At 37.9% G+C, this 15,103-nt stretch overlaps 1 protein-coding gene across 1 annotated transcript in view; it reads left to right on the top strand.

Annotated features, from left to right (window-relative positions):
• The window catches only part of col12a1b (collagen, type XII, alpha 1b), a 158,413-nt gene that overhangs the window by 62,979 nt on the left and 80,331 nt on the right, over positions 1–15,103 (top strand). The window contains exons 28-33 of the mRNA XM_062436907.1: positions 84–211; positions 3,236–3,401; positions 10,199–10,328; positions 12,574–12,722; positions 13,791–13,920; positions 14,963–15,102. Coding sequence (XP_062292891.1) covers positions 84–211; positions 3,236–3,401; positions 10,199–10,328; positions 12,574–12,722; positions 13,791–13,920; positions 14,963–15,102 — 843 coding nt within the window. The remainder of the gene's footprint in view (positions 1–83; positions 212–3,235; positions 3,402–10,198; positions 10,329–12,573; positions 12,723–13,790; positions 13,921–14,962; position 15,103) is intronic.

The raw sequence follows: 15,103 nt of genomic DNA, 5'->3' as shown, positions 1-15,103 counted from the left end.
AAATGGCAAAATAAATACATTACTCTACATATTTAAATACACTACTAACACTGATCTTCTTTTCTTCTCTTTTCTGTCACTAGGCCATCCTGAACAGCGACGAGACCACCCACGTTCTGCCCGACTTGGACCCCGACACCGACTACGACGTCACGGTGACGGCCATCTACCCGGACGAGTCGGAGAGCGAAGACCTGATGGGAACGCAGCGCACCCGTAAGTCGGCCGCTGCAGACTCCCAGCGCGTTGCCAGCTCCCTTACACACAACCATCATATTTGACGCTCACAGATGTGACTCGCTTTGGAATAACATTGTTGTTTTTTCAACGTCTCTTTTTCTAGTGTTATCGGCTCCGGAGGGTATGTCATATGCGAAGGACTGGTTCCTTTTCTTTGAAATGTTCATGATTTTGTGTGGAATGGTAATGTGGACGATCAGGGACAGTGTTGACGGGAGCACACTTTGTTTTTTTCCCCCTCATAACTGCATGTGTGTGCATTTCAGTGCCTTTCTGTGCGTTCACACCACAAGAAACTGAAGGGGTCAGTCACAGGACAACCACTGACGCTCCGCAGACTACTAATACTTTATAGTTTATTTACCAGTGTGTTGCTTAACAAATGTTGGATGAAGCTCAGGTCTTATGAAACATTATCGTTGGTGCTACAGCTACCAACCAGATGGTTTGCCTGATTAAGGAAATGTAGGAAAATGTATACATGTGGACGGAGAAACCACGTCTCCTTTGGTTAAAATGATATATTAGCAGTGTAATCTCCATTTTAAATTAGTGTATATATAATATATATCATTATAAAGGCTGAGATCTGTTCCAGAATGTCGATAAACAGGCTTCTTATAAACAGATAAAATAAAGCAAAGGTAAGCACTTTATTAGCTAATAGAAGTTCAGAAATGAAAGTAATACATTTCACTTTCTGTGTTGTTGTTGGGCTTCTTTTTTTTTTGCCCATGGTATAAACACGATAATGCAGAAAAACAAAGAACTGGATGTGGTCTCCACCTGGTCCATTATCTTCATATATCAGTTCACCTTATATAGAATTATTTCGTAGTGATACCCTAATAATTTCCCATAATTTCATAGTTTAAATTTTGATAGTTTTGCATTTAATTCTCTTCTCTGTTTCATTATCTGTGGCGGCCGGAAAGGAGCGCAAAGTACGAATTGTACAGTGCAACCGACAGTTATCTGTGCATATGTTTATTATGATTTGAATTATATTAATTATGCTGAAACATCACTAAATACTAGTGTGCTTACGAGCTACTGCAGTTGTATTATTGCAGTAATCTGTTTCTGTGTGTGTTAGAAAACTTGACGAAACACCAAAATCTGACTCTGACACGTTAAGTTATGTTGTAACATTAACAACATTTAATTAAAAAACACTTTATTTATCAAGATTATTGACTATTGCATGAGCCTGCGTACAGTATTTCACTAAATATATGACGACTCTGAGGCACACACATGTTCTTTGAGATTAATATACGTCTAATTTAACACTGGACATTAGGATTCTCTATTTCCAATGCATGGTAAAGGTTATATAATTATATAAAAGTTAGCCCAGGTCAGCTTCACAGTATGCATGTATTTTATTGTGGTGTGAACGTAGATTCAGAGCTTCAAATGCAAAAAGTGTGAAAATTGACCAGTAACATGTCATCCTCCATAGATCTCCATCCTTGTGTGTTTTTAATTCCACTGTGAACCATTTTTTCGTTGTTGTCCCACCATTTTCCACCATTTTTTGTCACTTTAACATTCTCTCTTGTCACATTCATCTCACATTGTAACGTCATTTGATCATGTCAACCTCCATCAGTGTTCATCTCAGTCATCAAATGAATGTTGTCGCATGTTGTCGTGTTTATTGTACAGTGTTTCTGACGCAGGGTTGGGTGTCAGGGAACTTCTGATTCAGAGATTCAAGATTTAAGAAAAAAACCCTCTTATACTAGATTTACCTTTTAAATGTATTATATTTGTTAATAGCCCCAAAATTACTACTTGCCCACCCAAATCTATTATATAGATCTCCTACATTTATTTGTGACTGTTCCAAAATATATTTAAGAGCTCCTTAAATCTATTTGTTATTATTCTAAAATAATGTTCCTGTTGTCCTCCCGGGTCAAATTGATCCCGTCAGTTTTGACTGTTTCTTATTTCCTCCCTCCCTCCTTCCTTCTTTCCTCTGTCCTTCTTTCCTTCCTCCCTCCTTCCTTCTTTCCTCTCTCTCTCCCTCCCTCCTTTCCTTCCTTCTTCCTTCCTCCCTCCTCTCCTTCCTTCCTTCCTTCCTTCCTCCTGTCCTTCCTTCCTCCTTTACTTCCTTCCTTTCATTCTTCCTTCCTTCCTCCTTTCCTACCTTCCTCCCTCCCTTCCTTCCTTCCTCACTTTCTTCCTTCTTCCTTTCCTTCCTCCCTTCCTTCTCTCCTTACTTCCTTCCTCATTCCTCCCTTCCTTCTCTCCTTACTTCCTTCCTCATTCCTCCCTTCCTTCTCTCCTTACTTCCTTCCTCTTTTCCTTCCTTCCTTCCTTGACTCGAGGACAACAGGAGGGTTAATATATTATCAATTTTATAGATATGTTATAAAACCTGTTATTATGCCCATCCAATGTCTTAAAATTGTTACATTGCCCTGTAGATTTATTTGCTATTATCCATTAAAAAAATGTTGTATCGCCACCAGGGTTTTTGTTATTAACCCTAAATTAGATACATTTTTTATAATCCCCAAATGTCTAATAATGTCCACATCCAGGGTGCAAAATTAATGTTTTCTGTCCACCAGTCAAAAGTTGGTGAATGTTCTAATGTTACCAGCCTCTCTATAGATTAAAGTTGTTTTTTTTGGCCGGTTAATGAAGCAAATCTACCAAATTTTACCAATCATTTGTTGGTGGCTGATGCTAATTTTACACCCTGGTCCCCATTATTGACTCCTCCTGATTTAAAATGTTAAGAAATGATTTGAATTGTAGGTTTTTCTTGACTCCAGCCCTGCTCTGAACAGCTTCATTGTCCATGCTGCCGCTCCTGTTTTGAACCACATAACCCTGCTACTTCCATCCTACAATTGACCCTTTCAGCACCATGACCCGCGGGATTGTGGGAGCATCACCAACACTGCCATCATCATCCTCACCATCACCATCACCATTGCTCATCAAACACAGCGTGTAATGATCGTACTGTTTGTCTCACTTTATTTGTCTGTATTCTCCCAGTGCTTCCAGAGCCTCCTCAGAACTTGAGGGTTTTCAACGCCACCATCAACACACTCACGGTGAAGTGGGATGCCCCACCCGGCCCCGTCAAGAGCTACAAGCTCACTTACGAGCCCACTGCTGGAGGAGACCCGATCACAGTAAGTCCACTAATCATTTTACTGTTTAAAGCTACAGCAGGAAAGATTTTTAGATATGTTGTAACTTTAAAAAAACGTTCCTGCACACCATACGGTCGTAGTTACAGGTAGCATTAAAAACTTGAAAAGAAAAGATTGTTTTATTAAGGTGAGTTCAAGTGATGGTCGGTGTGTAGGATTTTTTGGTTTTCTTTTCAAGATGTTTTGGTAAAAATAGAGCGGTTTCGTCAGCGTACGTAAATCAGAAGATTCACTTTACCCCCAAAGTGAGATACACACGATGCTTTTATTCATGTTTTCTTCTTCTGGAAATTAAGAAAAAATGAATAAAAGATTAAAAATCTGCAGTCTTCTCAGAAAAGGCTGCAAGTAATGATTGTTTTCTGACCTTTTGGTGTTGTGTTTTAATGTGTTTTAGTTGTTTTCATCTACACTAAGCATATACAAATACAGATAATATTTAAAAGACTACAAGAAAAGAAGAAGTAAAAGAAAAGAAAATGGAAATAAATGAAATAACAGTAGAGAGAAGAATCATGGACAAAGGAATAAAAGTTAGAGTGCAGTTACAATGAGGAAATGAACAAATAGAAGAAAAACAAAAGGTATACCAGAAATTTAAAAAAAATACAGCAAGAACTATTAAATTAAAAGCACCAATTTGAAAGTAATAAAATAACTATCAAAGCATCAGATTAAAATTGAATTAAAAATAAGTAGAAATGTGTAAAACTATGTAAAAACACATCAAAGCATGAAGGAAATATAATAATTGTATAATAGTGTTTTCTGGCAATAAATTTAAACAGTTAAACAGTGTAGGTATACATATAATTAAATATAAGTATATAGTATAGGTTATATAAGCATACATACAAATATTACCATTTCTGATCACAGTAGGGTTTATTTTCTCTCAACCGAGTCTCCTGGAAAAAAACCAAACTGCAGTGTATTTAAAATCAAACCTCTTTGTGACAGTCGTAGTATATTTCTAAGCTGTAAATCTCACGTACAGTAAATGTAAGAAGCAGAAATCCCATAAAATATTCCCTCTTTAAAAACACACGTAACCACTTGGCTCACGCTCGTATCAAGAGACGAAAGCTGCAGCCGCTCCGCTGACACCGAACAATCGTCTTCGGCTTCTGAGATTTGTAAAATGTTTATTTAAGCCTTTTAGCCTTTTACACCCAAACTGGCTTCAAGTCACGGATTGTTGTTTTTTTGTGTGAATTTGACGTTTACCAGAAAACGAATCCCTCTCTGCTGTGTATCCTCTGTTTGTCCGGGATTAGAAGAACATTATGAATGAATTCCATGTTAGGGAGTATTTATCTAATATGTTCTTATAAACGGAGGTATTGTTCTGCTGTTGTTTTCGGGGTGCGGTGCTGTCAGCTGTGGTGCTTTTCTTTTGTGTTTTTTTTGTGTGAACCGGGAAACTTCTCCAGCGATGGTTCAAGTTACTTAATGACAAAATGATGAATGTCTTAATATGACGGAGCGTTTCTAATCCGTCAGTTTGAGTCTCAGTGGACACACAGGAAAAAAGCAGTTATATTGTGGTTTTCTCTTCCTCTGGAGATACATATTCAGGATGTTCACAGCAAAAAAAGATAAGGAAAAAGAACTGTAATAAATCTCTGTCGTTATTATTAGCAAGAAAAACATTCAGAAAACCGGAGATGTAGATTTTTTTCTTGTGCGTATTTAAAATGTGGGGAAAAATACTCACTTTTCACAAGTAAAAACCTTCCATTTGAACTTTTACTCAAACAAAAATGAACAAATATCTGCATTAGAATCTAAGTGTCAAAACAAAAATCACTTCTGATGCATTTTAATCTTATCTGGAGATAAATAAAACCTTAAATGTCCAGTTTAAGGTTTGTAAACCTCTTTGAAAGCCAATATGAGTCATTATATCTAACAGGGCTAAAAAATCAGGCTACTTTCAGAGTTTCAGATCATTTTCTACTAAAAGTGATTTTAACCAATTAACTCTGAGAGAAGTGGCTGCATTTTATCGTTTTTTGACATGCTTTAAACGACCTAAGTTTACATTTACTTGACAAAGATCCTCCCAAGGAAAAGAGGAAGTAGTGTAATGGTTGAAACCACCTTATCAAAAGTCTATCTTCTCCCATGACCACAGGGCTGGGCAACATTTCAGATCAATGTAATTAATTTGAATATTTGTTTTTGCACAATTTGTAAAAGGTCAAAATCATGACATCATAACAATATGACTTTAATATAACTTGATATTTTAGTCAGAAAGTAAGTAAAACATAGATCCTGGCTGCTGCAGTAGCTGTTTTGAGTCACAATAATCCCATAAACTGACTCTCTAAGTTAGTAAATAGTTTAATGTTGTAAACTCTTCAAGAGGAGGTTCATGTCGATGGTTGAAACCAGTGTTCGCTTAGCAGTTCCTACCTTATCTAAAGTCTGTCTTCTACCATGATCACAGGGCTCGGCAACATTTCAGATCAATGTAATTTGAATATTTGTTTTTGCACAATTTGTAAAAGGTCAAAATCATGACATCATAACAATATAACTATAATATAACTTGATATTTTAGTCAGAAAGTAAGTAAAACATAGATCCTGGCTGCTGCAGTAGCTGTTTTAAGTCACAATAATCCCATAAACTGACTCTGAGTTAGTGAATTTAACCGTTGCATCTATGAGACAGACAGACTTAAAATGACTCTGCACACTGATCTGAGCTCTTGGTTTGTATTTGTAGATTATGTTTCATCTCTGCTCATTAAAGTTAAAGCGTTGGGAGTCAAATGAACAGTTTCCATATCTGACTCTATTCAGTTTGTCTCTTCCTGCTGGTTAACTAACACTAGCTATAGCAGCAGTCTGCAGATATCAGAAACAAACACAATCAACAGCAGATCCATTAGCGAGCAGACCTTTCTGCTCTGCTTGAAGCTGTTTTTTTAAACTGGATCAGAAAACACTTACATTCATCAGTTTTGTGTCAGTATTTTGGAAAGCAATGACAAACAATATCACAACATATGTGTCGGATCAGAAAAACACTTGGAAGGCGAAGAAGAACAAATGAATTCTGACCTTTAGTTGTACTTGTTTTAAAACAACATTATTAATCTCATGTTGAATTTAAAACCCCCAAAAAACTAAAAAAGTAAACATTAAAAAATCCAAAGTAGAAAAGTAGTCTCCGAAAATGGGAATAGTAGCACGACTTCTCCTGGAGTATATGTTAGAAGAAATGATGATGAATTGTAAGTTAAAATCAGCTCATCATCATCAGTCTTAATAGAGATGTTTGACAAGGACAACAACAACAACAAATAAATAAATCAGGGGACAGAAGCTGCAGGAAACATGTTGCATTTAAATAACACAAGTTGGATTAAGTCTCTCTTGAGATGCTCAAAATGCTCCGTTAGAGAAATTTCCGGGCCATTCTGCGCTCCTTCATCATATCTTGACATGTAGTTTAGGATAGCATCCCATAGCGTAATGGTGTATTTAGAAGAGTCCTGCATTTGGCCGCCAAACTGGCATTCCTGCACCATGACTCAACAGTGATTAGCGCTGGAAATGTCTTGAAAGGAAAGTGAAGAGACTGTATGAAAGGAATTTCAGCGGAGTTACACATTTTTATTGTGTCCCGGAGATGTTATGACAGAGTTCCCCAAAACAAGATGTCAAGAGTCGAATCATGATGTCAGTGATACCGATCTTGTCTAATGGATCTGTGATTGTTAGAGCAGCAGAAGACTGAGAGCATCTGGTGTTGTGTTGTGTTGTTTTTAACATCAGTCATATGATATCAGACAGGATGTTTGTTTGTGCCGGATGAGCTCAGGGTTTCCTCACTGCTCCGAAAAGTGTAGAAATATTTGGGTTCAAAGTCCAGCAGAAAAGTAGGAAAAAAGGATATATTTAAATCTGCATTGACGTAGATGTAAATCCAGTGTTATGTATTGTCGTATTATTATCCTGTATTGATAAATATAGTGTAATATGAGAGTCAGAAGGAAATAATAGCAGCACACTGAGGTGGTCTTGCTGTAAATCAAAATATATTAAATCATAGTGAAAACACACAGAGATGAAAGTATGAGAAACTCCTGTGAGAATCTGCAGGCTAAAGAGGATTTTTAGCTGTCTGGTGATATTTGATATGTTTTTTTTATTGTCATTAAATCCCACGAAAAAGACCAAAACCAACAATGAGTTGATCTACTACCAAGTAATACGTGTATCCACAGCTTGATATAGCTTCTGTGCTGTAGAGCTCTGCTGTTGTGTCCAAAAACCATTAAAAACACATCAATGAGCCTCATCGCTGCACACTGGGTGACATGTTGTTCCTTCATAACTATTAATACACAGTTTAATTAGACTTAATCCCACACACACACACTGTTTTAATGCCATAAATACTCACTAGACCACCAAATGTGTGTAAGTAGATCCCAAAAAACAAAGTATTTCCTCCGTTCTGAGCGATGTTTATTAAAAAACTAAATTAAAATGAAATTATATGTGATTAATGCCTTCTGTAGCAACCAGTGGGCCACACAGGGAAGGTAGTGGGAGGGCAGAAAGTGTTAGTTTGGGTCTTTTAATGGGAGACAAATAAATACCGCTAAGACCAGACTTATTGTAACAGCCAAGTTAATAGAGGATATCAACAAAATATCAGTAACACTTCATAAAAAAGCACTTTATATCTGCAGAAAGTAAGAAAAGTTTATTTATTTAGTCCTTTTTCAAAACAGAAAGCTTTTAACAAAATGAAGCAAATGGATCAAATGGACAATATAATGTATAAAAACTATGAAACAAAATGCACAATCCAGAAAATATGAATGCATAAGATTTAAAAACATGAAAGGATTTAGTAAAGGTCTTTATGGAGGAGAAACAACAAGTATAATTCGATGAGTATAGACAATATAAGACAAGTATAATTCACATAAATTGACTTGAGGAATGTGATATTAGAGGAAAATTCCACTCAGAGTCTGTAAAACATAATTAAAGTCTGACAGCTTTCAGCATTTTGGTGCTCGTGTTGCTTTTAAAACCTCGAATCAAAGAGACCAAATCTGAGCTCAAACTGCCAGTTTATTGGTCACAAAAACTTCAAAATGCTTCATTATGTCGAGGGGAGGAGTCTGCAAGAGATACAGCAGCCTGAAGATGAAAGATGAGATGTGACGGACATTTCCAAAATCCTTTTTAGGTTGTTTTTAACAGATTTGACGCTGCAAAATAACTGGATGTTTTTTTTTATAAAAGAAGCACATGTTTAAACTGATTTTCTTTTGGATTTTTATATCTCACCACAGTTTACAACAAACAAGCGTCTCTTGTAGTAAAATCAGAAAACCAAAAAAACAGACAAACCGACAAGAAAAACAGGAAAAAACAGAAATTATCTTCTAAAAAATAAACAAGAGCCCTTCAATCCTTTTATAATGATAATAACAAATGACCATTTTGTTTATAAAATGTCAGAAAATATTAAAAAATGGAGTGTTGACATCTTGTTTGGTCGGACTAACGATCCAAAAAAAACCCAAAAACGTTCAGTTTACACAGATATTAAACAAAGATAAGCAGCACATCCTCCAACTGGATGAACTGGGATCAGAGGGTTTTTTTGGGTCACTTTCCTTTAAAAAATAATGACCTTATTATTAATCATCAATTAAAATAGTTGCAGATTTAGTTTCTGGTGATCAGCTAATTGATTAATTGATTAATTGTTGCTGCTTTCAGTAAGAAGCTAGAGCCAGCAGCTGCTTAGCTTAGCTTAGCTTAGCATAAATACTAGAAATAAGGAATAGCAACTAGCCTGGCTCTATCACTCATTAGATTTAATCCAAAACTACTAATAACTATATAATGAAAATATATAATCCATAATAACTGTATTAAGTTAGATGTTAATTCTTTGCTTGTGTCTCAACGTTAAAATTCAGCCACATTCCTAAAATACTGATGTAACTGTGATGTGATACCCTGCATCATCTATCTCTTAGCTACCACACAAACTGTTTATGCCCTCGATGAATGTGTTTACAGAGTCCGTTTCATGATATACTGCCAAGTGGTTTGCTCAGCATGTCTCAAAGGGGCCTAACTGGGATTCCTTTTTCCAGGGAAATACTTAACATACTCATGTATAAATACTGTAAATTGGTTTGTCTGACATCGAGCAGCAGCTTAATCTTTAAGGAAATTACACAGTGTGAATTGTTGTGACGTTAGAGGGTCAGTTTAGTTTCTGGAAAGACCGAAGCATGAGATCAGGGATAAATGATTACAGAGTTAGAGATATTAAGTTTTTTTTCATAGTTTTGTAGATTTTATAGATTTAAGGATAATTTAAAAAGTCAGTTCTGCTCGTTACATCATTGTTTTATTAATTTCTATTCTTCTAATATTAATATAATTACATACAATGATGAAATGAAGAGTTTCCATTATGCAAGCAGTGTGAGCTTGTACTTGGATAAAGGGACGGCTGACAACGAGAGAAGAAACTTTATTTTATTGGTCAAAAAAGAATCCTTAAATGAACTTTTACAATACTAAAAAGTTAAGATTTTGTGCTTGATTTAGCATTTTTATCACTGTTTAATCTTGTAATATGTCATATTTTTATCTGAACTAAATGAGTCCACCTTAAAGGACACTGACACAGATTCTTAGCTTCATCATATGATACATGTTGCTGTAACGGTCGTGTTTTCTCATCAGCTGAAAACGTTTCTTTCTCTTTCACAACAGATTCAGGTCGGAGGGAAGAAGACCACGACTGTCCTGACGAAGCTGGAGCCCAACACACCGTACACCGTCACTTTGGTGGCCGTCTATGAAATCGGCAACAGCAAAGAAATCAGCGGAGAAGGAAAGACCAGTGAGTGTCAGACGTTCACAGGAGGAGACAACATTTAGAGAAGATAGTCCTCATTGTGCTAAAATCAGGGCAGCAAATTTATAAAGTTTCAAACTGATCAGTGTCTGGTTTTCTTGGAGTTATAGAAAGTACTTCAGTCTTGCATGAAAAGCTTGTATATCTAGTTCTGGGAGGGTTTAATGCCATTTAAATCCAGTATATAAAAGAAGGAAGGAAAGACAGACAGCCGAGGAAAAAGAAGGACAGAAAGAAAATGGAAATACAAAGAAAAATCAGTAAAAAAGGAAGGAAAGATAGTCGAAATATAGCAAAAACAGGGAAAAAAATAGGATGATATTAGTAATATTTTATGATCATTTAGAGAAGACAGTCCTCATTGTGATAAAATCGGGGCAGCAAAGTTATAAAACTTTCAAAAAGAAGTATTCGGATCTTAAGCAAGAGTAGGAATGCTGGGAAAGTACTTAAGTTTTATGTTCCATGAAAAGATGGCACCTCTAGTTTTTGGGGAGTTTCATGCCCTTTAGACCTGTAAACAAAAGAAGGAAAGACAGACTGCAGAGGAAAAGGAAGGAAAGAAAAAATAGGGAAATGCATAGAAAAAATAGTGAAATAAGAAAAGAGGAACAGGAAGAACAAAATAACGGTGAAAGGAAGGAAAGATAGTACAAAAAAATAGCAAAAAGGGGGAAAAAAGTAGGATGATATTCGTAATATTTTATGATTTTGCTGTATTTCATGTTGAATATGAAACCATCTCATGTGCCAGATAAATATAGTGGAGTAGAAATTACAATAATCATCTATCTATGTAGTACAGGAAGAATAGAAAGTCTCCTAATATGGTGATAGCGAAATAGAGATCTGTATTAAACGATCTCATTTCCCTTCCTGTAACTCCTGTGTTTCCGTCCTCTCAGAGCCGCTGGGTGGAGTGAGGAACCTGCAGGTGTTGAACCCGACCATGACGACTCTGAACGTTCGCTGGGAGCCCGCCGAGGGCCGAGTGAAGGAGTACAAAGTCTTTTACGTTCCTGCAGCCGGAGGAGCTGAGAGCATGGTAGGAATGATTGAAGCTTCCTGTTACACCCAAAGTGACCCGAGTGTCATTTTTTATGACTCACCCACATCTATCTACTCTACTCCTAATATGTCAAACAGCTACTTCCTTACAGATATTTCACCACACTTTTTATATGACTATTTCCAATAACTAAGACACCTTTCAGCCTTATTTTATGTTGCATTATTGGTTCTCTGTCTTCTTCTTTGGGTTTGAAATGAGCTCATTTGTGTCTTTTTTTGGGGGGGAAATTTTAGGAGAAAGTGTCAGGGAGCACAACTAGCACCGTCCTCCGAAGCCTGCAGCCCGACACTCTCTACACCGTCTCTCTGGTTCCCATTTACATCGAGGGAGAAGGAAAGAAAATGGCTGAAAACGGAAAAACAAGTAAGACCGAACACTTCAAAAATAGTCATGTATCAGCACTTTCTGTTGCTGAAGTTGTACTAAAATGGACAAAAAGGTGCAAACGTTTGCTAAAGATAAAAAATAATGAGATTATTATTTTTTATTCTGTGAGAAAGGGGAACTATAACTTTGTAAGTAAAAGTAGGAATGCCAGAGTGAGAAAATACTTTATTACAAAATAAACAGTCCTGATTTCACAATGTTTTAATGACTTCTAATAAATTTGTTGTAAAAATGTAATATAAGGCATCTGAATTAAAAGTAGGGAAGAAGAAGGGTTGAGTTCAGTTTTACTGTTGCATGAAAAGCTTGCATCTCTAGTTTTTTTTAATGTCATTTATATCCTGTAAAGAAAGGGAGGAAAGAAAGACAGACTTCAGAGGAAGAGAAAGGATTGAAAAACAGCAAAGAAAATATGGAAATACAAAGAAAAACATAGTAAAAGAAGGAAAGACGAGTGGGAGGAACAAAAGAAGGATGAAAGGAAGGAAAGATCTAGGGGGAAAAAAGGGGAAAAAATGGAAGAGAGGGAAGAGAAGAAAAAAAAGGGGGAAACAGGAAGCAATATAAGATGATATTAGTAATATTTTATGATCTTGTTGTATCTCATGTTGAATATAAAACCATCCCAAGTGTCAAATAAAAGTAATATATTCATCTATTTATAAAGAGCAGCGAGAATAGAGAGTCTCCCAAAATGGTGATACAGAAATACAGATATGTAGTAAATAATCTGATTCCCTTCCTGTAACTCCTGTGTTTCTGTTCTCTCAGAGCCTCTGGGTGCAGTGAAGAACCTGCAGGTGTTGAACCCGACCATGACGACGCTGAACGTGCGCTGGGAGCCCGCCGAGGGCCGAGTGAAGGAGTACAAGCTCGTCTATGTTCCTGCAGCCGGAGGAGCTGAGAGCATGGTAGGACTGGTAGGGAAACCGTCAGCTTCCTGTTGGCTGGAACTGAGCAGTGTTACACCCAGAGTCGAATTATTGACCCTGAGTGTTGAACTTGTCATTTTTTTAAACCTTAATGGGAAAAGAAATGACTGATTGTATCTAGCATTTATTTAAAAACCTTCACACGCTTTGGAGCTGCTTAGATTTGCTGTCAATCCACCAGAAATGAGAGTAAAGGAAACACAAACTGGACACATGTTTTTCTCTTTTCTCTCTTTTTATATGTGATTTAAATCTACAGGATAGCTCACTACAAGCAGAGTCTGTTTCTGTTGCTAGATTAACCCTCCTGTTGTCCTGGATTCAAGGAAGGGAGGGAGGAAGGATGGAAGGAAGGGAGGGAGGGAGTAAGGAAGGAAATGAGGGAAGAAGGAAGGGAGGGAGGAAGAAGGAAGGAAAGGAGGGAAGAAGGAAGGATGGAAGGGAGGAAGAAGGAAGGAAATGAGGAAGGAAGGAAGGATGGAAGGGAGGAAGAAGGAAGGAAAGGAGGAAGGAAGGAAGGAAATGAGGAAGAAGGAAGGAAAGGAGGAGGGAGTGAGTAAAGAAGGAAGGAGGGAGGGAGGGAGGAAATAAGGAAGGAGGGAGGAAATAAGGAAGGAGGGAGGAAGGGAGAAAGGAAAAGTGGAAGGGAGAAAAGAAGGAAGGAAGGAAGGTAGGAGGGAAGGAGGAAAGAAGGAAGGAGGGAGGAAGGGAGAAAGGAAAAGAGGAAAGAAGGAAAGAAGGACAGAGGAAAGGAGAAAGGAAAAGAGGAAGGGAGGAAAGGAGGGAGGAAGGGAGAAAGGAAAATAGGAAGGGAGGAAGGAAGGAAAGGACAGAGGAAAGAAGGAAGGGAGGAAGGACAGACGGAAGGGAGGAAGGGAGGAAAGAAGAAGGAACAAACGGGGTCAATTTGACCCGGGAGGACGACACGAGCTAATCAAGGGAACCTCAGGAGCAGTTATTGATGCCTCTCCAATGACTGAGAAACTTTTCATCGTTACTTTGTGTTGTATTTTTGATTCTTTGTCTCTAATGTGTAATTTTTCTTCTACATTTTAGGAGACGGTGTCAGCAGGCACCACTAACAGCATCCTCCGAGGCCTGCAGCCGGACACCCTCTACACCGTCTCTCTGGTTCCCGTTTACGCCGAGGGAGAAGGAAAGACCATGTCGGAAAATGGAAAGACAAGTAAGACCGAACACTAAAATCTTCACGTATCACTGCTTTCTGTTGCTGAAATTGTACTTTGTTGTTTTCATAAAGTCTGTGAGAAAGACGGACGATCATTTTTGTATTTACACAGCATTCATGTGGTATTTTGAGTAGGGGACTCCCTGTGGTTTGGAGCTGAAAGGAGCCCATTCATACAGGTTTTCAGCTAGAAAAAATATTATTTTGTCATTTCTGCCAATTAATAAGACCTTAAATAACCTTAAATGTCTTTGCTGAAAACAAGACATCTGAAATAACACCATAAAGCAAAGTTTTAAAAAAAAGACATGTAAGTTGTGTTTAAGTGTCTCCAAATTAAACTTGGATAGAAAAAAAAGTGTTTGTCAATGAGCCAGTTTACTACTACAGTATTTAAAGTAGTCAAGTAGGTTAGAAAGGGCCTTGTTTCCGTCCCCCCTTTGTAACCTACCTGGATTACTTTAACCCTCCTGTTGTCCTCGAGTCAAGGAAGGGAGGAAGAAGGAAGGAAAGGAGGGAGGAAGGGAGGAAGGAAGGAAGGGAGGAAGAAGGAAGGAAAAGAGGGAGGAAGCAAGGAAGGACAGAAGAAAAAAAACAGAAGGAAGGAAGAAAGGGGATGGAGGAAGGAAGGAAAGAGGGAGGGAGGGAGAAAGGAAAAGAGGAAAGGAGGAAGGAAGGAAAGAAGGACAGAGGAAAGAAGGAAGGTAGGAGAGAGGGAGGAAGGCAAAGAGGAAAGGAGGAAGGAAGGAAAGAAGGACAGAGGAAAGAAGGAAGGGAGGAAGGTAGGGGGAAGAAAGAAGGAAGGAAGAAAGGGGATGGAAGAAAAAAGAAGGAAGGAAGGAAAGAAGGACAGAGGAAAGAAGGACGGGAGGAAGGGGGATGGAGGAAAGAAAGAAGGAAGGGAGGAAGGAAGGAAGGAAGAAAGGGGGATGGAGGAAGGAAATAAGGTAGGAAGGAAAGAGAGAAGGAAGGGAGGAAAGAAGCCAAAGATCCATCATCCATCCTACCAGAGTATAAACGTCTCATCCGTTGTGTTTAGGACCACTGGGAGGAGTGAAGAACCTGAGGGTGACCGACCCCACCATGACCTCCCTGAATGTGAAGTGGGACCCGGCTGATGGCGCTGTCCGCCTGTACAAAGTCTTCTTCGTGCCTGCCGCTGGAGGCCAAGAGGACATGG

The sequence above is a fragment of the Scomber scombrus genome, chromosome 17 (assembly GCF_963691925.1).
Source record: "Scomber scombrus chromosome 17, fScoSco1.1, whole genome shotgun sequence".
NCBI classification, from domain to species: domain Eukaryota; kingdom Metazoa; phylum Chordata; class Actinopteri; order Scombriformes; family Scombridae; genus Scomber; species Scomber scombrus.
This window is presented reverse-complemented; position numbering and strand designations above follow the sequence as displayed.